The 24,628-nt window shown below is 40.5% G+C and overlaps 1 protein-coding gene across 1 annotated transcript; it reads left to right on the forward strand.

Annotated features, from left to right (window-relative positions):
* Positions 1-4,003: 4,003 nt before the first annotated feature.
* PCID2 (PCI domain containing 2) lies at positions 4,004-23,396 on the forward strand (the record flags this gene model as incomplete). Its single annotated transcript, XM_034758131.1, is given in 14 exon segments — positions 4,004-4,175; positions 6,325-6,414; positions 8,706-8,779; positions 9,826-9,891; positions 10,574-10,615; positions 11,194-11,248; positions 14,826-14,929; positions 17,050-17,125; positions 17,239-17,380; positions 18,895-18,995; positions 20,669-20,742; positions 20,895-21,020; positions 21,237-21,360; positions 22,471-23,396. Coding segments are annotated over 14 exon segments (1,200 nt in total). The 3' UTR covers positions 22,561-23,396.
* Positions 23,397-24,628: the final 1,232 nt, after the last annotated feature.

A 24,628-nucleotide genomic window follows, 5' to 3' on the forward strand; every position in this document is an offset into this window, starting at 1 on the left:
TGTCGTGAAAGTGCAACTTACAAATGTAGATTTTTTTTTTGTTACATAACTGCACTCAAAACTAAAACAATGTAAAACTTCATCACCTACAAGTGCACTTAGTTCTACTTCTTGTTCAGCCAATCGCTAAGACAAACAAGTTTACATTTACAAGAGATAATGATGCCCTCTTCTTATTTACAATGTCAACAGAAAATGAGAACAGGCATTTGCATGGCACTTTTGTAGCTAGCAACAGAGGGTCCTGTGGCACCTTTGAGACTAACAGAAGTACTGGGAGCATAAGCTTTCGTGGGTCAGAACCTCACTTCTTCAGATGCAAGTCTGAAGTCACTTGCATCTGAAGAAGTGAGGTTCTGACCCACGAAAGCTTATGCTCCCAGTACTTCTGTTAGTCTCAAAGGTGCCACAGGACCCTCTGTTGCTAGCTACAAAAGTGCCATGCAAATGCCTGTTCTCATTTTCTGTTGACATTGTAAATAAGAAGAGGGCATCATTATCTCTTGTAAATGTAAACTTGTTTGTCTTAGCGATTGGCTGAACAAGAAGTAGAACTAAGTGCACTTGTAGGTGATGAAGTTTTACATTGTTTTAGTTTTGAGTGCAGTTATGTAACAAAAAAAAAATCTACATTTGTAAGTTGCACTTTCACGACAAAGAGATTGCACTACAGAACTTGTATGAGGTGAATTGAAAGATACTATTGTTTATCATTTTTACAGTGCAAATATTTGTAATAAAAATAATGTGCACTTTGATTTAAATTACAACACAGAATACAGCATATATGAAAATGCAGAAAAACATCCAAAATATTTAATAAATTTCAATTGGTACTCTATTGTTTAACAGTACAGTAAAACTACAATTAATCAAGATTACTGGTAATTTTTTATAATTAATTTTTGAGTTAATCATGTGAGTTAACAGCGATTGACAGCCTTACTTATTACAACAACCTGTAACCCAATAATGAACCCAAGCTACCACTCCCCTCACTCCACTTTCACCTTGATTGGTCCTTTGAAATATGTACTATTTATGTTAAACAATCTGTTCCCCCTTGTATAGAGCTGTGACACTCTGTGTACATTTCCCAGACCGGAAGAAGAGCTCTGTGTAGCTGAAAAGCTTGTCTCTCTCACCACTAAGAGATATTACTTAACCCAGTGGTTCTCAACCAGGGGTACACAGAGGTCTTCCAGAAGGTACTTCAACTCATTTAGCTATTTACCTAGTTTTACAACAGGCTACATAAAAAGCACGAGCGAAGTCAGTACAAACTAAAATGTCATATAACACTGCTCTACAGCCTAAATGCTTCTGAAATAAATGTAGTCAAACTTTACTAATTCTGGGTCACTGAGAACGAAAATTATGCTTACAATTGTTAATTGGCTCTAGTTTTCAAGATATGCTCTTGGGTCAGTATATACGACCCTTGACTTGGGAATGGCGGAGGATAAGTGAGTTATAAAGGGAAGGGATCTCAAGAGTAAGGCAGAGCTGTTGGGCTCCAGACTACAGCAGTGGAATCTCCTGGCAGGTGATGTTAGGGTTTCCATGTTCCGTGACCATCAAAAGGATCTTGTCCCATTCTTCTTCATGGAAGGTGATCTTGTAGCTTGCAACAACATCGATGGTGTGATGGCAGCCCTCAACATCGTTCACGATCCAGACGAGCGGAGACTGTTCATTGATTCATCGAAGACGAGTCTTAAAGCTGTTTTACTGCATAATGGCAATGTTTTGCCATCAATTCCAGTTGGTCATGCAGTCCATACGAAGAAAACCTATAACAACATGAAACAACTTTTGAGGTGCATAAACTATGACCAACATCAGTGGCAGCTTTGTGGCGATTTAAAGGTTGTTGCTCTCTTGCTTGGTCTGCAGACTGGATACACAAAGTACTGCTGTTTTCTCTGCAAATGGGATAGTCGTGCAAGAGATTCCCACTACATCAAGAAAGACTGGCCACTCCGACAGTCATTGGAGCCTGGGAGGAAAAGTGTTCAGCATCCATCATTTGTTGAATCAAGGAAGATTTTGTTACCACCCTTACATATCAAGCTGGGTCTGATGAAGAACTTTGTCAAGGCCATTGACAAAACACAAGCAGCTTTCAAGTACCTCCGTGGAAAATTTCCAAGGTTAAGTGAAGCTAAGATAAAGGAAGGTGTCTTTGTTGGTCCTCAGATTTGTGAACTTCTTCAAGATGATGCATTTGACCATGCACTGCATGGCAAGGAAAAGACGGCATGGAAAGCCTTCCAGTTAGTGGCAATCAATTTTCTCGGAAACAACAAGGCAGACAACTACAGGTTGTTGGTGGAAAACCTCCTCAAGGCATACAAAAGCCTTGGTTGCAACATGTCACTAAAGATACATTTTTTGCACTCTCATCTAGATTTTTTTCCACCGAACTGCGGAGCAGTGAGCGACGAGCACGGCGAGTGATTTCACCAGGACATTGCAACAATGGAGAAACGCTATGAGGGCAAATGGAGCCCATCAATGCTTGCAGACTATTGCTGGACAATGACAAGAGATGCTCCATTTAATGAATACATGAGAGAAGCCAAGAAGCGCCGAGTAGACACTGAATAGGACTAAACTATGTACAGAACAGTTTTTTGCCTTTTGTTTCATAATAAATTTTATTTAGATAACCCTTTTGCTGATTTTTAAAGTGTTACATAAACAGGGCAGGTGAAATATTATCATGTAAAGCAACCATAAACATATGAAAAGACCTAGGTTTACAATTTGTGATTAAAACTCTACTATCTACATAATAGACATAAAATGTAAAAACTTAAATATCTTAGAAACAGTAGCCAATCAGTTGTTTTAATTGTCATATTTGAATTCAGCACATCAAAATACATAATAAATAGCACATTTTATCTCTGAAGCAGACGTCTCAAAAATTGTAGACCAGTGTAATTACTTGTTTAAACTACACGATAAATGATACACTAAGTACAATATTTATATTCCAATTAATTTATTTTATAATTATATGGTCAAAATGAAAAAGTAAGCAATTTTTCAGTAATAGTGTGTTGTGACATTTTTGTATTTTTGTCTGATTTTGTAAGCAAGTAGTTTTTAAGTAAGGGGTACGCAAGACAAATCAAACACCTGAAAGGGGTACAGTAGTCTGGAAAGGTTGATAGCCACTGTCTTAACTCACCGTCTCTCTTTAATAGCCTAGGACCAATATGGCTACAACACTGCATACAGAGATGTTAGAATAATTATTATGGGGTGGGTGGGTGCTGAAAGCCACTGTACAAAACTGTGAACCATGTATTTGGTTATTATTACGCCAAGCCAGGGTGCTCCTGCACCCCTAGTTCCAGTACCCCTGACTGAGCCAGCTGCCTTCCCAGCTCGCTGCAGCTACAGGCACCTCAGAGACGCGCCCTCCCGGCAGCGTGCGGGAGCAGTACAGGCACGCAAAGCAGTCACTAGGGCCGGAGAGCGCTTTTAGCGCGGCCGGGCTACCCCGTAGCAGGTGGAACGCTACGTTCAGCTGGGGCGCGTGACGCTCGTCTCATAGTCCCGCCCTCTCCGCGGGAGCAGAATCAGGCCCCACGCGCCCGCCCCACTCTGCAGGACGAACAGTAACAGCTACTCCACTTTTACCCAACGGGTCGCGCGGGGCGGGGCGCTACGAGGGCTCATCACGTGAGCGGCTTGCCCTGCCCGCGTCACGTGACTCACGCAAGGCTGGCGCGCCGTGCGCGAGATGGAAGTGTCGAGCGTTTGCCCCGCCCACGTGGTGTGCTGGAGTGAGGCGGGAGCGGCGCTGCGAGCCGGGTTAGTGGGTGCGGGGGAGCCCCGCGGGGGAGAGTGAAGCGCGTCCTGGGAAAGCGCCATCCCCCTGCCTGTGCCTGGTGCCGCCCGCCTGAGCCGGCCGCGCCGCCTGTGTCTGGCTCCGCTCATGGGGGTTTGGTGTGCGGGGGCTGCTCCGGGCTGAGTTGAGGGAAGCCCCGCGGGGAGGTGGAAACGCGGGTGGATTTAAGACTGTCGTGATAACTTCGTTTCGCGGTGACACTTCTGTTTCCTTGGCCGCACAGGACACGCCCCGCGCGTGATCTCCAGAACTTGCCTGGCCCGCTGGTCTGTCCATGGCGCACATCACCATCAACCAGTATTTGCAGCAGGTAAGTGGGTTTTATTTGCCACCACCATTGCCTGTTTTTCTCCATACCACAGATAACTTACCCTGTTCAAGAAAAGGCAACCGAGAGTATGGGAGGTGATAATTAGGTAAGCTTCTCCTAAGACTGTTATGAAAACGAAGTAACTTTCATATGGCGCTTAAAAATGCAGGGCCTATATAAATATGTAGACCCCAATCGTGTGATAGGATCTGTTAGTGTGGGCTCTGGCATCTTTACGAAGTGGGCATGTCTATACTGCAGCTGAGAGTGAGCCTCCCAGCCTAAGTAGACACACATACTAACTCAGTTCAAGCTAGCGCGTTAAAAACACCAACGTGGATGGTGTAGCACAGAGGGTAGTCCAGGCTCTCAAGCTCCCCCACCCCCTCTCTGCGTCTGAGATGGGGAGGCTAGCCCAATTCTCTGCTGGACCCACAACTTCCATACTGCTATTTTTAGTAAGTTACCTCAAGCTCTGCTTGCATAGGCTGTCTACTCTGGCTGGGAGATTTGCTCCCAGCTGCAATGTAAACATACCCAGTAAGGCTTTGCACAGATGCTGGGGTCTGCATTAATGGATGCGATTGTAGGATCAAGGCCCAAATATACTTGCTATAAAGGTTCTTTCCTTGTCAAATGTAATGCACACTCTTATTTAAGCACTTTAATGAGACATGTCAAATTTGGTCAGCTCTGCAAAAGGAGCCAAAAATTAAATATTAGCTGCCTAGATCCCTTTCCCAATTTCTGTGGCTTATCAGTCATGGTTTTTATATCTTTAGAAAAGGTTTTTCCCCAGCTGTTGTTGAGTGACTGAGGAGGGATAGCTCAGTGGTTTGAGCATTGGCTTGCTAAACCCAGGGTTGTGAGTTCAATCCTTGAGGGGGCAATTTGGGGATTGGTCCTGCTTTGAGCAGGGGGTTGGACTAGATGACCTCCTGAGGTCCCTTCCAACCCTGATATTCTATGAATCTATGACAGACCCACAAAACCATAGGAAATTTAATATAATAATCAGTGAAATGACTGTTTACAACATTTTGTCAAATGCATGAAGTAAAACTGTAAAAAGAAAGTATTTTTAAATTGATCATGTCCCTTTAAATAATCCTTGCATTGCAGTATATTTGATCATGATAGGACATTCTGGAATCTTAAATCTCTAGCTCTGTTGTCACATTTCTTAACTGCAGTAACAAAGTTATTCTATCTTTTATTGTCCAAATTCTCTTCATATTTTTAGATTTTTCTATTTATTGAGAATTTTGCATCAAACGTCTTTTTAAAAAAAAATATACTCTGAAGATAAAGTCAACATGGAACTAAACTCATTGATTGTAAGCGGACTATACTTAACTGTTTAGTAATGCTTTATTTCTTTACTGAAAGTCTTAGCTGACCTTAGTACTAATTTGGTTTCTGCTGCTGATTTAGAAGTGGGAATACATTTCCCTGAATAGTGTAGACAAAAATAATGCCATGTGCCCAATCCTGTATCCGATCCATACCCAAAACTCAGACTTATGTGAGTTCACAAAGATGCTCTGGGTCCAGTACTGTAGTTCTGACTTCAGAAAAATTTCCCCTTGAATTAAAGGGGAAGATTTTTCTGAGTAGGGAAGGCAGGATTAGTCTTTTTATGATTGGGCTGTGTTGTTAAATAACTACTAATATGTATATGAAATACATTTAAGAATCCTTATTAATGAAATCCAAACTCTCCTTCCTTTCATCAACTCCAGTGTAAAATATTCAAAACTTGGTTTATGACTGCAAGTGTACTTTTTCTTCACTGAAGTCTGTCTATTGTTGTTATACAAAGTTTCTAAATTCTGTATAACTACTGCCAACGAAAGATAGTGGACCCATATAATTGACTTGTGAGGTCACTGATCTGAGACACTTTGTACAACTAAGGAAAAATAAAGGTGTCTGGCTTTTTCCTGTTGAATTTTAATGTGTCTCTTCCAAACTAAAACTTCTTAGGAATAACATATGAGAAATTAATATTTGCAGGGTCATTGACAAGAATGCAAATGTCATCACAAGAGGATGATTTTTATTAGCTATGTGGCAATATGTGTTACATAGCTAAGGCTAGATCTTGTTCCTTAATGTGTGTAATTTTTTCTGTAATTTTTTTGTATAGGTTCTGGAAGCCATTGATTCCAGAGATGGACTGTTTTGTGCAGAATTGGTGTCATTTAAGCATCCTCATGTTGCAAACCCCAGGCTTCAGGTACAAGAATTAGTTGCATTAACAAACCAAGGCTCCAATCATGCAAGGCACAGGTGCTGATTCCATGTGTGCTCTGGGGCTGGAGCACCCATGGAAAAAAAATAGGGGGTGCTCACCACCCACCGGGATGGCCAGTTGTTGGCAGCCAGGTATCCGCTGTTGTGGGGGTGCCTCTGCAGATGAGTTGTTTGGTATGGGCTGCCTGGGCGCAGCTGCAATCAGCTGTTTGGCAGGCAGGCTCAGGTTAGCTGTTTCGCACCCCCTGCTCCAGCAGGGGCTGAGTGAGCCTTACCCAACAGAAAAAAAAAAAAGCCTTAGGGTTAGGGGTGGGTGGCCGGACTAGCAGCAGCAGTGCAGCCAGCCCCTGCTCACCTGGGGTCGCCCCGCACACGCTTCTTGGGCTGGTGGCCATGGTGTCCACCTGTATGGTTTCTCCCGCCAGGCTCGACTTTGGCCACAGCAGGCATTAGGTGACTCAAGGGAGCCCAGCTAGGCTAGGGCTGATGGGTGCAGTGGCGGATTAAGGGGAGGAAAAGCCCTGGACCCCGGCAGGAGCCCAGAGCCACCAGGAGGTGGGGAGCAGAGAGAGAGAGATGGGGAGAAGGGACATGGGTGGGAAGCAAGAAGGGGGAACATCAGGAAGGGGAGCAAGGACTTAGAGAAGAAACGAGAGAGGGAGAAGTGCAGGGAGAGTGATAGGAAAGGAGAAAAGAAAGAGGAAGGGAGAGGAGAGACTCCCCACTGCTTGTCCCGCCAATATGCCTTCTTCCCATAGCCATCAGTGGCCCTCAGCTCTCAAACTGGCCCTAAGTAGGTGTGAAGCACAGAGGGAACGCAATGTCTTTAAACTGGGATGTTAGTGAAGACCGCTTGTAGCTGAGTGTAATGATTTTAATATTCTGTAATTCATGATAATGTAATTATGTAGTTCATTACTATTTTAATAATGATTACATTAAGATACCAATGATAGACACACATTCAATAACTAGAATATGAAAGAAGTGTATAAATATGCTGAAAATTGCCAATTTGGGGAGGGAGGCTGAGCCCCCCCTCAACACGCATACCTCGCCCTTAAGGCAGGAGGGGGGCAGAAAGGAGTGAGTGGGAGGCCCTCAGGGGAGGGGATCTAAGGGAAGGAGGCAGAGCGGGAGCAAGAAGAGGTGGGTGGAGTGGGGGTGGGGCCAGGATGGGGCACCCATCAGCAAAACCAAAAGTCAGCACCTATGCTGAAAGGTGAGGTGCACAGGCAGACTTCTATTAACTTCAGAGAGGCTCTGAAAGGGTCCAGGAATTTGCTCATTTGCATGAAATTTCTGGGGGCTGAGATGGAAGTATTCAGGTAGTTCTGAAGAAATTAACACAGAAAAGAGTAATGTGCATAACACGTATGTAAGCAAAAAATCCCCCACAAAACAAACCCAAACTCTCTTGCTCCAGAAAGGAGAGCCTAGCTAGGAATAGTTAGGGAAAAACAATTTTTTTTCCTCTATAAGAACAAACATCCTACAAAATGTAAAAGCGAGCAACAGTTCTGTAGAAAATCCCTCTTCAAAAGATTAGAGTTTAATGAAGTTATATTTTATCTATAGAATGTTTAAATAAGCTATAGACTTCAACAGAGAATGACATATAAAATTACTTCGGTTGGTTTAAAACCTCTTTTAAAATTCTGTAAGACTTAATGGTGTTATATGCAATTTTTAAAAACTGTGCACTTAACCCAAGGTCAACTGAAGCAGCAATATGACATGAATTCCATTAGCGACTATTGCTATTAGCATGCATCTCTTCTCTTTCCCGCCACAACACAATTGTAGGATGCTGTCCAGAGAAATACAATGAAACATGGAAATTCTATTCTGTTCAGGTTTTTATACTTCACTGTAGTATCTGAGAAGTGAACTCTATCATTGTCACTAATCTAAACGTCTCTTGTTCTTTCCCCTTCCCTTTTTGTCTGTACTGTCTCTTTTTGCTCTGTCATAGATATCCTTTTATTGAAAAAATTGTTGTTTAATAAGCCAGAGCAGCACACCTTTCAGGTTTAGTTTCTCTCTTTCCTTTGTTTCTCTCTTTATCTTGTTCCTCGACATGATTTTTCCCTTCCCTCCCCATTTCCTTAACATTGGTTCTCTTTAATTTTCCACTTTTCCTCTACAATGAGCATGACTGTTAATGTTCTAATATATAGCTAAGGCTTGTATGTATAAAAATACTAGCTTGATAAAAAATGCATGTTTTTATGGAATTTTATACATTTAATGTTCCATTGATTCTATAATTAGCTTCCATCTCCAGAAGACAAATGTCAACAAGTTCTGGAGCCACCATACGATGAAATGTTTGCTGCTCACTTAAGGTAAAGACTGATTCAGATTGAGAATTTTAATTTTGTTCTATCCAGGTAGAAAGAGGAAAGGACTCCATGAATTGATCTGATTTATTTGGAAGGTCACTGTCAAATGGGGCAGAGGGAGGGGAGAGAAATCACACCTTCATCTGAAAATTTTGTACTTATTACTGTTATAAATAATCCCTAAAATTGCTATAAATAAATGATACAGAAGACATTTACTGATTTCTTTTTTTTTTTTTTTTAGTTTACTGTGTGGATTTTGATAGTACTTCATGTATAGTCCATGTCACCATCTTATTGATAATGCATGCCCTTTTCCAGGCGCTGCAAAAGTGTGTTTGCTTTTAATAGCAATAGCAGACTAGGGTGACCAGATGAGAGGAAGAAAATATCGGGACACATGGGGGGGAGGGGGTGTCCACCGGTGGAGCAAAACAAAAAAAAACAATGCTGCTGGCGGAGGGGGGGGAAGTGCTGCCAGTGGAGCGAAATATCGGGACAAATTGCGTCCCGACCAAAGATCGGTCAGGACGCGGGACAAACACCTAAATATTGGGACGGTCCCAATTTTATCGGGACGTCTGGTCACCCTATAGCAGACCCAAAAGTGAACAAATGGGAAAGAGAAATTTCTTAAATAGGAAAAAGTGATGGTAAACCTGTGAAAACTGGCAGAGCTCTCTCATGCATCTTTAGCATCCAAAGTATTTCTTTACTGCTTTTTAAAATTAAATAGAGGTCAAGTTGACATTGTCTTCTTAATTTTCTCTCATTTCAAGAATCTTGCAAATTTATCTATCTAGGTTATATTGAATGACAATTGTAGAGATGTCATTTAAAACTGATGTGTTCAGATCTATTGCTGTATAATGTCACTCAATATTCAATTCCAATATTTATTGCTGTTTAAGAATACGTCTAATAAGCCTGTTACTAAAACAAACTGCAAAGCTTTAATTTATCTATAGAGAAGGAGACTAATATATTAAGCTACACTTTAAATATAAAACACTTTTCAATGTCCTCCTTAATGCTTTTTCTTTTGACAGATGTACTTACGCTGTTGGAAACCATGACTTTATTGAAGCTTACAAATGCCAAACAGTTATAGTACAATATCCTTTACCATCAGTTCATTTGAGAGCTCTTAAATGAACTATCTGGGATAACTTCATGTTTGAGGAGGGGAAAATTCTTTCAAATGTGGAGTTACAAAATATAAATATGGTTTGATTTCAGAGTGTGTGTGTGTGTATATATATATATATATATATATGTGTGTGTGTGTATGTGTGTGTGTGTGTGTATGTGTGTGTGTGTGTGTATGTGTGTGTGTGTGTGTGTGTATGTATGTGTGTGTGTGTGTATGTATATATAAAAGCTCTTTAGATTTGTAACGAATGAAACCCAAATAAAATTTCCCCCTTCTCCTCTCCACAGGGGTCAAAAAAAAGTACCACTTGCCCCCAAGCCAGAGAACTAGTCTCCTGGAGTCCCCCACATAATGTAGAGGGGAGGATGATATTGCAAAGAGCCACTATCCTGTTCCCTTCCTTGGGCCTCTCCCACTCCCATGTGCAAGGCACCGCGCTTCCTCAGTCAGGGTAAAGGAGGTAGCATGCAATAGAGCTGGACTCATCCCTTATGTGCCCCTACACTCCAATTCCTGATCTGTTGCCTTTTTTGCAGTCTTCTACACTCAGAAATAGGGCATACCATATAGCCTCTTACACCTGTCCCATTTTACTTCACGGGTCACTTTGTAAATTGTGTGTTGTATTCTCCTAAATATGACACATCATTCCTGCGAGCATTTCAAGCACATAAAGAAGAAAACTGGTAAGTATTTTATAAATGTAATGTTAGTAACTAGGCAGGTGAATAGATTTAGATGATTGTTACTGCTACCTTTCATCCCAAAATGCAACCATAGTTCAATTAAGATACCACCATAAAAATAACTTTCATTTATCTATAATGATTTGTTTGTTATGTACACCAGTTATTTACTAATTAAAACTGTTATGTCACTCTGCCCTTTTGAATTTGTATAAGGGACTCAAGCCCAAAATCTGTTCATTTCTCTATTCAAATTCTTTAGCAAACTTTGTTTTCCTTTAAGTAAAGCATTGATTGCAGGATGATGTTCTGATTGACAGTTTGTCACCTGGAGATTAATTAAATGCTTTATTCATTTACTGCAAGTAATGATGTGTGAAACACTGACCTTTTAAAGACATTTTCCTATAAAATGTGATTTTGTAAGATTTAAGGAAAGGAAAACTGGATATGTAGGAAATTGTTCCACCAGGAACACTTACCTCCATATGGACTAAAAAATAACTTGTGTGGCTTAACCTGCAGTATGGATTTAGTTGCTCATGCATAATAAATGTATTGATTTTTTGCTTCTGTAGGGCTTTGCCTATTATGTATGCTGTAGCACTTGACCTTCGAATTTTTGCTAATAATGTAAGTAGACAGAAAACTTGAAGTTTAACAATTTCATGTACTCTAGCTGTCAATAAGGAATTTATTTGACTGTGAAGTGTCTTAAATTTTCAGCCTTTGCTTAATCTTATCTGTGTTCTCCCTTTTATGTAAGGAGGTGTTACAAAATAATTAGGGTTGTCAAGTAATTAAAAAAAATTAATCTCAATCACACTGTTAAACAATAATGGAATACCATTTATTTAAATATTTTTGGATGTTTTCTACATTTTCAAATATATTGATTTCAATTGCAACAGAATACAAAGTGTACAGGGCTCACTTTATTTATTTTTAATTACAAATATTTGCACTGTAAAAAAGAAAAGAAATAGTATTTTTCAATTCACTTAATACAAATACTGTAGTGTAATCTCTTTATCATAAAAGTTAAACTTACAGATGTTACTCCGGTAGGAAATTCTGCTTGAAAAAATTCTGGGCACAATATTTTAAAATTCTGCAAATTTTATTTGTCAAAATAACACTATATAATCATGCCAGTTTTAATTATTTTGATAATTCATTTCAAAATACCTGTCAGTAATACAGAGACACACAAAATTCCTCCAGGAGTAGAGAATTAAAGAAACCCCTGTGACAACCCAGTTCCTGTTTCTCTGCCCCCCCCCCCCCCCAGAACCCAGCTGGTGGGCCAAACACTCACACCCACTTCTCCCCCCAGAGCCCAGCTATGCCCCCCCCACCCCTCAGCCCAGACACTCTCACTCCCTTCCCCCCCCGAGCCCAGCTGCAGGGCCTTCTCTGGCCCAGACGCTCTCATCTCCTGTCCTCCTAGAGGCCAGGGATACAAAGGCAGAAACGGCGTGATGCTGGGTCCTGGGCTTGCAGGGCGTTTCCTGTGCGCCACCGCTTCCTTCAGGGTATGTTGGGAACTGCAACTGCTGGGAACTCTCCAGTTCCCTCCCCCTGGCATTGTTTTCTATTTGCAAGCTGGGGTCTGCTGGGTACAGCCACCCCTAGTGGCGACCAACATCTCTGCAGCCAATTTTGGGGGTGGGGAGGGGGAGAGAAAATTCTGCACTCACAACACTAATTTCTGCAAAATTCTGCATTGTGCAGTGGTGCAGAACTCCACCAGGAGTAAAATGTAGAATTATGTACCAAAAAAACTTGCATTCAAAAATAAAACAATATAAAACTTTAAAGCCTACACGTCCTCTCAGTCCTATTACTTGTTCAGCTAATCGCTCAGACAAACAAGTTTGTTTACATTTGCAGGAGATAATGTTGCCTGCTTCTTCTTTACAGTGTCACCTGAAAGTGAGAACGGGTGTTCACATGGCACTGTTGTAGCTGGCATCTCAAGATATTTATGTGCCTGATGCACTAAAGAATCATGTGTCCCTTTCATGCTTCAACCATTTTCCAGAGGACGTTTGTCTTAGCGATTGGCTGAACAAGTAATAGGCCTGAGTGGACTTGTAGGCTCTAAAGTTTTTTTACATTGTTTTGTTTTTGAGTGCAGTTATGTAATGCACCAAAAAAAAGTCTACATTTGTAAGTTGCACGTTCACCATACAGATTGCACTACAGTACTTGTATGAGATGAATTAAAAAATACTGTTTCTTTTGTTTATCATTTTTACAGTGCAAATATTTGTAATAAAAAATATAAAATGAGCACTGTACACTTTGTATTCTGTGTTGTAATTGAAATCAATATATTTGAAAATGTAGGAAAATATTTAATTTCAATTGGTATTCTATTGTTTAACAGTGCGATTTAAAACTGATTAATCACGATTAATTTTTTGAGTTAATAGTGTGAGTTAACTGCAGTTAATCGGCCCTAAAAATTATATATACTCAGAGTTTCACCCTTACTCTTGTAATAATATAAGTTGCTTATTCTAACCACCTCTTATTTTTGGCCCGGACCCTGGGAGGTGCTGAGAACCTGCAAGTCTCTCTGATGTCAATCTGGGTTTCTGATGTGATTTATGGTTCAGCAAAGCTCTGTGGGGTATGCCTTAATTGCCTCAGTAATGCTTTTACTCCCTGGCTTCGTGATTGGGTAGAATTTTCTCCAAGAAACCTTTTTTTTAAATAGATTGAGTCTCCGTGATGGACCATGGTGGTAGTTTATGTTGCAGTGGGGGAAAACTTCATTTCTGCCTGGAGTAGGAAATGGTCTGAACAGGGTAGTAAGTAGATCCTATATTTATGACTACATCCAGCCTGAGGATCATAGAATATCAGGGTTGGAAGGGACCTCAGGAGGTCATTTAGTCCACCCCACTGCTCAAAGCAGGACCAATCCCCAACTAAATCATCCCAGCCAGGGCTTTGTCAAGCCTGACCTTAAAAACTCCTAAGGAAGGAGATTCCACCACCTCCCTAGGTAACCCATTCCAGTGCTTCACCACCCTCCTAGTGGAAAAGTTTTTTTTTCTAATATCCAATCTAAACGTCCCCCACTGCAGCTTGAGACCATTACTCCTTGTTCAAGATCCAATCTTGATAAAGCCGTTTATGTATTTGGGCCCATATATTACCTGTAAGAAACCTGAACTGGAGGGTCTGTATGGGAGTTTTTGGTTTATCGGACTGGAGAAGTTTGTACACTGGATTGGTGTTATATGAGAGCTGACGGGGCATTTGAATAGATATATCTTCAATAACAAGGATGAGTCTCCATTTCTTTTTTTGGCCTGTTTGCATTTTTTTTAGGGTAGTTAAAAGTGGGGAGAATATAAACAAAAGTCAAAATTAAAACAACGCTTAATTGACAAGGCAAATTCCAGTTCATATTAAGGCCATTGGTTTGTCTTTCTTTATTCTTACTCAGAGATAAAGTTGTACTTTAGTTAATCCACCTTTCAGATCTCTCCAGTCTTACGTGTTATGTTGCCAACTCATGATTTTATCACGAGCTTAGCAATATTTGGTGTTTTTCTTTAAGTCCCAGCACCTGGAGTCCTGTGAATTTCAGCTGTCATTTACAAGAAAAATTGTTGGCCCTCATAGTTGCAGAGAGAGCTTGAAGAAGTGAACCCTGAGGGCTTGTACACCAGAAGGCAAATTAAAAGAACCCAGATTTATTTTTTAACTAACTTTTATTTTTGAGGGGAGAGGGTGGCTTGAGTCATGATTTTTTTTTTTTTTTTTTTTTTTTTGAAGGCTTGTGGTTGGCAATACATAGGGTGACCATATTTTCCCAGCGGGAAAATGGCACACCCGTGGGCCTGGCTGAGCCCCAGCGCTGGGACAGCCCAAGCCCTCCCTGAGGTCCCCCAGTCTCCCTGTGCGCAGGGCTGCCAGAGGCCACCCCTCTCCTCCCTGCGCTTGGGCCGGCCTGAATCCTCCCTGCCTCCTGTCCATGCAGTGCCAGCCTGAGGTTAATGAGCGGGGGGTGTTCAGAACCTCCCAAGAGATACTTTAATACGTACAGTATGTTGGGGTGACAGGTGTAAGGAACTTACCTCTTTACTTTACAAGATACTACTACAAGATACAAGGACTAGTCTACTTACTGCTTTTAAAAAATGAGCCTGGACGTAGGAATACATGATGTCTCTCTCACCTTGCATGCTAGGCCGATCAACAGCTGGTGAAGAAAGGGAAAAGCAAAGTTGGTGACATGTTGGAAAAAGCAGCAGAATTGCTGATGAGCTGTTTTCGCGTCTGTGCTAGTGACACGTGAGTGAAAGATCTTTTCTTGATCTTGTGTTGAATCATTAAGAAATGATTTACCCATTTGCAAAGCATAAGAATTACCGTATATACGCGATCATAAGCCAGTTCATTTATAAGCCTACCCATCTCCCAGATGGATACGTAAAAATGGAAAATTTTTATAACCCGTTCATAAGCCAACCCTATAATTCAGGGGTCAGCAAACTTTGGCTCCCAGGCCATCAGGATAAGCTGCTGGTGAACCGAGATGGTTTGTTTACCTCGAGCGACCGCAGGCTCTGCGGTAAACTGTCCCCGCACGCCAGCTGCTTACCTTGACGGGCTGGGACAGCAACTAGTGGGGAAATTTTTGGGGCGGGGAGAAGCTGGGAGTCAGGGGGAGTAACCTCTGTGACCACCCCCTACATGACCCACACCCCTAGCCTGTGATCCCCACACTCTCCCCATCCCATCCTTTCCCACTTATCTGGGGAAGATCAGGGGAGGATGTCTCTGGCTTGGCTGGAGCTGCTCCGGCAGGCTGGGCAGCGTGCCCACAGCCTGCTCCAGCAGGCCAGACCAGGCTGCGTGGCCGCAGCATGTTCCAGTGGGCTGGGTGGCTACAGCCTGCTTTGGGGGGCGGGGCCGAGCAGCACAGCTGCAGCCTGCCAGCCCCGGAGCTGCAGCTGCTTTGGAGGCTGGGGGGAGAGCAGTGTGGCCAGAAGTGGAGAGACGCTGGCCCCGCCTCTTCCCTTCTGGCTGTGCTGCCTCTCCTTGCTCCCTCTGTTGCAGGGAGGGGCTGTGTCCCACCTATCCCTCTCTATCCCATTCATAAGCCGACCCCCTTCTCTGGTGCTTCCCTTTTTTACTAAAAAAATTCGGTCTATGAACGAGTATATACGGTAATTCTCTCAACTAAGCAAGACCATATCTGGGTCAGGGCAGTCACTTTTGTTGCCTGCCTCCTTCCCTTCATGCTGTGTTCTCTCCTGAATATCAACTACAGTTGGAGAGGCTTCTCTTTAGGCTTGATATTCTTAGCAGGAGTTGCAGAAGAGACTAATTTACATCCTGGTCTCTCAAGGCAAACCATTAACTCTTTGTCCTGTTCCAGTGTGGAGTTTGTACATGCCATCACAGTGAGACTGGGAGAGAGGGAGTTTTACTTCAGTCTTCCATTCTTAAGACTTTTAATGTTCTCAACATGGAGAAGAGGCTTCTCAGGCGCATGCTACATACAGGTGTGCAGAAGGCCACAGGAGGGGAATTCCACTGTAGTGAACCCCAATCACTCTCTATTGCAGTATGTCTTGTAGCCTCTATCATAACAAGTGTGTAAAGTCTGGAGGAGGACATTAGCTTAAAATCCAGGGAAACTCTTAAATAAAAAACTTAAGATCACTCAAATTTTTCCTATCAACACAATCACAAGGAAATCTCCAGCTATGTAGCATTAGCATACACAAAAGTCTAAAATTACTCTTCAGACCTCCCAGATATCGTAATATCAAAGCACACTTAGATTTCTCTCCTATACAACAAGCTCCCTTTCAGTTCCAGTGTGCGACCACTCAGATGCACACATCATGTTCTTCAAAATCTCATCCAAATATACAAACTTAACTCCAGTCTGAGTATTTTAAGAAGAAATAAATGCTATGAGAATTTCACAGTAAAATCATGTCTCTTGAAGATATCTTTCATCTTGCTGTGATTGGAGTTAAGGTTGTGCATTGAGTGAAATTCTGAGGAGATGGACGTGTACGTTGTTGGTGGCTATATATATATGTATATGAAGTGTGTAAATGGTAAGACAGGTGACTTGAAATTGGGGTGGATACCCTTGTTGTCTTATCAAGCGACTTTTTTGATTTGAAGCGATTGCATTGATGGGGGAACACAACTGAGCAATCTTAAAATTAACAAAGATTATAGAATGGAAATGGGATTGGACACTTTGTTTTGATGAAGATTGTATGGTCTAAAATTAACGAGGAATTTTTGGCTTGTTTTTGTTTGATTATTAATGTAACACCATTTGTTTTAAAAATATGGATCAAAGGCGTGTGAAGGGAATTCATTTTAAAAGCAAAATATGTATTTTCCTAAAACATTCATTTCTAATATTTTATCTTTTGTAACAGTCGAGCTGGCATTGATGACTCCAAAAAGTGGGGCATGTTGTTTCTGGTGAATCAGCTGTTTAAAATCTATTTTAAGGTATGATCCAAGTCTATTAAGTTTGTCTTCTTTGTATTTCATGTTCTAAATCAAGTCCCATTTCACATCGTGCTACATTGATATACCTTTCAATCATGTGACTTTCTTCTCAGATTAACAAACTTCATCTATGTAAACCATTAATTAGAGCTATTGACAGCTCAAATCTGAAAGATGAGTACAGCATGGCACAGAGAGTTACGTTCAAATACTACGTTGGACGCAAGGCGATGTTTGACAGTGATTTTAAGCAAGGTACTATATGCCAGTAGAACAGATTTATATTCTTACTGCTGGGAGTGAACACCAGCTGATGTGTTTTATGTGTGTGACTCAAAACCTGTCGTTCAGTCAGTGCAAAGACAAGATCCAAAGGGATTTGCTGCAGGCTCAACCAGATTAGAGTATGGATTACATTACAATTCTAATTGCAACATGTAATTAGTCTTGAACTATTTACATCTCCAAACTCTTCTTTAGCATACACTTTATACATTTGGTACACACGTTACTAAAATGTGTTTTCTGGGTGAGTGTCCAGCAAGGTACCTAGGTGATTTATGAATATGAGAGATGTTTACAGCTTTCTTGCCCTTTTGGATGTCGCTTGTGCATCAGACTTTCAACAAACTGTACCATACAATTTAGCTTCTTGGTGCATTGATGTTGAAGATACATTGTAGCTTTATTTAACCTTTCTCAGTAATAATATTATATGAGACTTTAGGGTAGTGGCTCTCAACCTTTCCAGACTACTGTCCCCCTTTCGGGAGTCTGATTTGTCTTGCATGCTCCCAAGTTTCACCTCACTTAAAAACTACTTGCTTACAAAATCAGACATAAAAATGTCACAGCACACTATTACTGAAAAATTGCTTACTTTCTCATTTTTACCATATTATTATAAAATAAATCATTTGGAATATAAATATTGTACTTACATTTCAGCATATAGTAGATAGAGCAGCCTAAACAAGTCATTGTATGAAATTTTAGTTTGTACTGACTTTGCTAGTGCTTTTTATGTAGCCTGTTGTAAAACTAGGCAAATATCTAGATGAGTTGATGTACCCCTTGGAAGATCTGAGTACCCCAAGGGGGACAAGTACCCCTGGTTGAGAACCACTGCTTTAGCTAGACTGTGCAGCCTTCACTCATGTTGGTGGGTGCTGGGGCTACTTGCTTGAGTGCCCCATGAGTAAGGTTGCACAATATAGCCCTTTGCAAATAAGGACATTTCCAATCCTTTGCTCTTCGGTCTTTCCTAGTCACTTGCACAACTTGGGCATATGTTTACACATTATATGCCATCTGACTTTCCTGAAGAAGAGCCCTAACACATAATTTTGGAAAATGTCATAGCATGTAGAAACGTAAACATCCTGAAATTTTCCCTCTCCTATAAAGTAACACAATAACCTTGCTATATTGAGTTGGAATTCTTTTCATAATGTAGTTTGATTGTGCAACTGCTCCATCTGAAATGTAGTGTCAGCATATCTTTTAAAAAGGAAACCATTTTTATGCTAATGCCCCATCTTCAGTGAATCCAACAATTCTTAAGGCATTTATGTTTATATTACCCTTTTAGTTAGTGTGCAATTTCGATTGACTTAGTTCCTGTGTGAATACTTCTAGGTTATTGTAAATATGGGAGAAAATGTTTTGACAGGCTCGGTTAAACATATTATTTATTTGTATATTTAACTCATTTTTGCTGTTGGTCTCCGTTACCAACAGCAGTGCTGATCCTCTTTCTGTGTCTACAGCTGAAGAGTATCTGTCATTCGCCTTTGAGCACTGTCACCGTTCAAGTCAGAAAAACAAAAGGATGATTTTGATTTACCTTTTGCCAGTTAAAATGTTATTGGTGAGTGGTTTAGCTCTCTACTTCCAAATCAGTCACTGTGGGAGAAATAACCAAGCTGACACACACTACAGCATGACTTCCCCTGATTTTTATTCAGAAGCTGTCTAGAGCCCTATCCAGACACAGGCGTCAGCTCATGCAGACCTTGTATGGTCAAGGCCGAGAAGTATGGTTTGTCAAGCACTTACTTGAAACTGGTGAATTGTAATTTTTGTAATTGCAGAAAAGGGGGGTAAAAATTACAACCCTAAACATTTTTTTTGAACTTGTAAATTATCCTGATAAATAATATAAAGTATGATTCCCCACACTCTTCCTAATTCCAAATTCTGCTCCTAGCTTCATAGCAACAAAGACACCCATAGCATTGTAAATGGTGCGATTTTAGTGTATAAGAGGAGTGCAGTATTGTAGCTCCATAGCAGTCCCCTGTGTAAATGTGGACGGGGGGGGGAGAAAGTGGGTACAGGTCCGTCAGGGCAGATTCTTCCATTTTCTCACCCCACAAGAGGAAGAGTGTATGTAAAGGCCTGCATAGTCTACTTGAGCAGGTCCACAGCCTGAAGAGGAAGGATTCTTTCCTTCATGCCCCTCCCTTACCTGGTGTGTATATACCCTCTGAAGATGGGTGCTAGAGGAATTGCCAGGTAGAGAACTTAAATCCTGATGTTTGATGAATTCACTCCTTTCTTTTTTTTTCCAATCTTGGAGCTCTTTTGAGCAGTCATGACTAATTACATTAAATGAGGCAGTCTTGTGAAATGGGAATGCTAAACCCATTATTAGTGGCATGAAACAGAAATGCAAGGCTTTTGATAACCAAATCATTTAGTACCTTAAATTACTGTCTTCTCTCTTCTAGAGCAGTTTTGCCACATAGAAAGCCCAACTTGGCAAGATTATAAGCTTCCAAACTTTACACTTATTTAAAAATGTATTAAAATAACACAAGTGGCTGTTTGTTCACTGAGAGGTAGCTAGAAACCTAGAACGCAGAGTTGTGTTTCACATCTCATCTGATTCTCCAACCAGTAAAGGATCTACCACTGGCATAGCAGCCAGGTAGCTATGTTTCAGTGCAATCTAATCTCTGCTGTGTAAATTAAAAAAACACAAATTCTTTTTTGGTACTGTGTGTGGTTCAAAGTCTCATCAGACCTGATACAATGAGAATGAGTTTTGTCTTTTCAAACTAACTTTTTTTAAAAGAAAGGACATTAAGAATCCACCAGGAGAAATTACGGAAAATATGTCTGGTTAGACAATCAATCTTAACTATGCTGACACATACATCACAGTCATGATTACTGGTGTGTGTTCTATAACAGTTTTCTGTTTGCAGAGTGGAGTGCAACACAAGTGTAAAATTTGTAACAGTCTAGATCATGTGAAGCATGACCTAGTCTGTAATACTAGTTTTATAATTGATCACACTACCATATTTTTAAAGTTTTTAAAATCCACACTTCTGTAACTATGCCAGACAAATGTTTGTTGGCATGATTAGTGATGTAGTGTATTGGGGACCTACAAATACCTTAATTCACCTCCTTTTTTTCCTGAAAAAGTAAAGTAGATAAATGTTTGTATTTGTATTTTTGTTTTTATAGATGATTGATTTGGAAATATATTTAAACTTATCCTGAACATTTTTAACTATGCTTGCTTTTCAGGGCCATATGCCAACAATTCAGCTTTTGAAAAAGTATGAGCTTATGCAGTTTGCTGAAGTAACTAAGGCTGTGAGGTACAGTATATTTATTGGATCACGTATTTTTGTTCAAAATAGTATTAAGTGAAAGGTTTTTATAGTATGTGAAAAATATCCATTGAGTTAGATATTTCATCTTCCCAGAGTCATGCCTTCTCATGGTACTTCCATATTTTCTGTCATTTTAGTGAAGGAAATCTTCTGCTATTGAATGATGCTCTGACAAAACACGAGACCTTCTTCATTCGTTGTGGTATCTTCCTGATCCTTGAGAAGCTGAAAATCATCACCTATAGGAACCTGTTTAAGAAAGTGTAAGCGAAGTAGAAATCCTATTTTGTGGAAGGGAGATCTTCATTTGGTTTCACCACAGAATTGAATTTAAAACATCCAGGGTCCCTATTTGTCCCTTAGAGGCCAGAGCTTAAGCAAAGTGAATTATGGTAGAAGGGCCCTTTTGCTCAGAGAAGCAGAATTTTGAGCTAATTGTGCCGAAATAACTGAAATGTATTTCTGTTTGCGTCTTTCAGATATTTGCTACTTAAAACCCATCAGCTATCTCTAGATGCCTTTCTGGTTGCCCTGAAATTCATGCAGGTGGAAGATGTTGATATTGATGAAGTCCAGTGTATTTTGGCTAATCTTATATACATGGTATGTGTTCACCATTCATTAGCTTGCCTTGGCAACTGTTGTTGGTAGAAATGACTACACACAACAGGAAGGTTAATTACAGAAGGGTAATAATAGGAAGTGTACTGCATTTAGGTTTTTGGGGGGCTGCTTGTGCGTTATACTTGTACTCATTTGTTCCTCTCATGTATCTAACTACAGTGAAGATTCTTATGCTCTAATTCTTGCCTTTTATATGCAAAACAGTAAGGACTGCAATTGAGTTTTCATTATAAAGCCAATCTTTGCCCTTTTGCTAAAATCTATGACCACAATTACAAAATTGGTAAATTATGACTAGGGCTGAGGTAGAATATTTATACTAAATTTGAGTTCAGTTGGACATGGGATTCCTGATTTGACATCCTAAAAATAGAGGTACTCAAAGAGTTCATGAGCTGAATGATAGGGAAAAGATATAAAAGAGGAGAGAACTAAATTAGTTTACTGGACTCTTGTAAGGGTCTAGTGCACATGAACAAAGATGAGTTAATTAAGCTCTATGTTTAAAGGTTATTAAAACTTTGGTCTTAAAATTGGGTAATCTAGGAATAGATTGGAAATTTATAGTCCTTTTTCTTGTAGAGACGGACCTCAAAATGTAAATTGGCAACTAGGAAGGCTTGTCAGTAACAGCAAATTCAAAGTTCATGGGCATGCTTAAGGTCCCTATGTAGCAAAGTACTATATATAGATATACCTAGCTCATAGAACTGGAAGGGACCCTGAAAGGTCATTGAGTCCAACTCCCTGCCTTCACTAGCAAGGACCAAGTACTGATTTTTTTCCCAGATCCCTAAGTGGCCCCCTCAAGGATTGAACTCACAACCCTGGGTTTAGCAGGCCAATGCTCAAACCACTGAGCTATCCCTCCCCTCAAACTTAACTTAAGTGTGTGATTTGACTTAATAAAAATATATCTTTTATTTATATTATTTGAAGTCAATGGGACTATTCATGAATTTAAAGTTAAGTGCGCGAACGCACACACACACGCACACACAGATGTTTTGCTTGATCAAGACTGAAGTTAGCAAAAAAACTTATTGCCAATTTTCAATACTAAAACATCTTTCTTTTTATCTCTGTCAGGGTCATATTAAAGGATATATATCTCATCAACATCAGAAGCTTGTGGTCAGTAAGCAGAACCCATTCCCTCCACTTTCTACAGTGTGTTGAGTTTACTGCACCTTAGATGGAGTATTTATAAGAGACTCTACTTGTCAATGGAACTGTTTCTCAGATCGCTCAGTGGAAACTGTTAATGACCTGGTTATGTTCAGTACTGGAATACACAAAAACTGTGCATGACTCCTTTCCCAATGGGATAGGGCCTGCCAGCTTGACCAAGCACAGAGAACAAAATGCTTCCTTTTTAAAGTTAGTTTCTACAAACCCTGAAGTATAGTGGCTGGAAAAGAAACAAGAATATTTGCAAAATTTCAGCTACACTCTTTAAAAAGCCTGCCTCACCTGTCTCAAATGTCGTGTGTACTGACACCCCTTTATATTCCCGTAACTATTTCTGTCCTTATCTGTCAAAAGCAAGTGTCTATCGGTGACACAATCATTCTTCATAGGCAGAAACAATGCTTTTATTTCACCTGTTCTTGACTTAACTCCCAGTTATGTGAAACTTTGTTTTTTTCAGTAATCTTGGTTGGATACAATGCTCTTCAAACCCTCTTTAAAAATTAAGGACCCATGCCTGATAAGTGCTGCACCCCTGGAACCTCACTTCAATTTCAATAGGATTTATGAGTGTAAAGCAGGGTGGGAGGTGTGGTTACCAAAGGCCCAATTCTGAGCAGCAATAGGTAACTGTACTTGATAAGTTTCCCTTTTGAGGCATAAGAATTTATTTAGGCAACCTAGTCCTACTCCATTTTAATTCTGATTTGGTGGAATATTTCTGCCAGTAGGTCCATTCTTTTAAGTGTTCTTTATTTTTGCACAGCTTACCTGTTGTTCATGCTGGTTGTTTTGTAAAATAATAAAACAAATGTGATATTTTTCTCTTGGTGGTGACAGTGAATTTTATTCCAGACTGTTTTAGCACCAGCACACACCATCTAAGACATTTAACTGTCTTTATAATGAAAGTTTCAATCAAATTATTATAAGTTTATAAAAAAAAATACTAAAGCACCTATGAGGTAAGTAGTTTCCTAGATTGCTATTATTTTAATGGGATATTCAGGCTGTTTTCATTGTTCTATTAAGTTCTGGCTTATTCTGTACCATAGGAGAACTAAAAGTTACAAACCCAGGTTGTTTTGCCACCTGCATACAACATACTTCAGTAGCACTTGAAAATAGAACTGTACTTCTGATTTCTGTGCAATTTGCATCTAATGGTGTTCAAGTGATTTAGTGTTGACATGTGAGATGGTCATTCACTTTTTTGTTTCTGCTGAAAATGATTTTGCATAGTTTAAAAATAAATTGACTCTAGCAGTGCAAAATATTATTTCATTATCAGTTCAAATATGAAGTCACTTTCCCCACTGCCAGAGCCTTTCCCTGCTGGTAGAGTCTTTGGCAGAGAAAGGTTCCCCTCCTTCTGGAGCTTTACCCTGCTAAAAGTATCAGTGTAGGCAGGGAGGCACTGCTTGGGCGTGTAGATATGTATCCTTGGGTTCTGGCTTGCCTCGTCTCTATTTTCCTAAGCCATGCCTCACCAGCTACACTGCTATTTATACCAGGGCTAGCTGGCCGTGAAGTATCTGTATCCTAAGTCATTCTTATAGTAGTGTGGGTTCATAGATCCACCTTTTGAAAGTGTCGAGGCAAGAGTGTTGGGAAAGTGTTACAAGCAGGTTGTACCAGTATGAAGAGTGTATATTTAAGGAGAGTTTGAGAGTGGATAACTAAAACATGCAGTAGCGGGAAAAGAATCCAAGCCTCTTTATTTTTGAATCCCCTTTCCATTGACCTTAGTGCTGTAGGATTAATGAGGAAAATAGATGTGCTCTATTCAAAATGCCCCTCTTTCTGTAGGACAAACAAAACAGGCAGGGACTGGGTTGTGATCACTGTTCCTGATTGGCTAAGACTAGTGTACAGCCTACTCTTTCTGTAACTCCATCTCCCGTGGCTTCCACCTCAGCCCACTTGTCTCATTTACCTGTTTGTCTTGTCTTTAGCATGCAAGTTCTCTGGGTCAGGGATCATCATTTACTATCTATTTGTACAGTGCCTAGCACAGTAGGGCTTCAACCACACTGGGCAGCTATAGGCCCTACTA

Source organism: Trachemys scripta, chromosome 1 (assembly GCF_013100865.1).
Source record: "Trachemys scripta elegans isolate TJP31775 chromosome 1, CAS_Tse_1.0, whole genome shotgun sequence".
Lineage (NCBI taxonomy): Eukaryota > Metazoa > Chordata > Testudines > Emydidae > Trachemys > Trachemys scripta.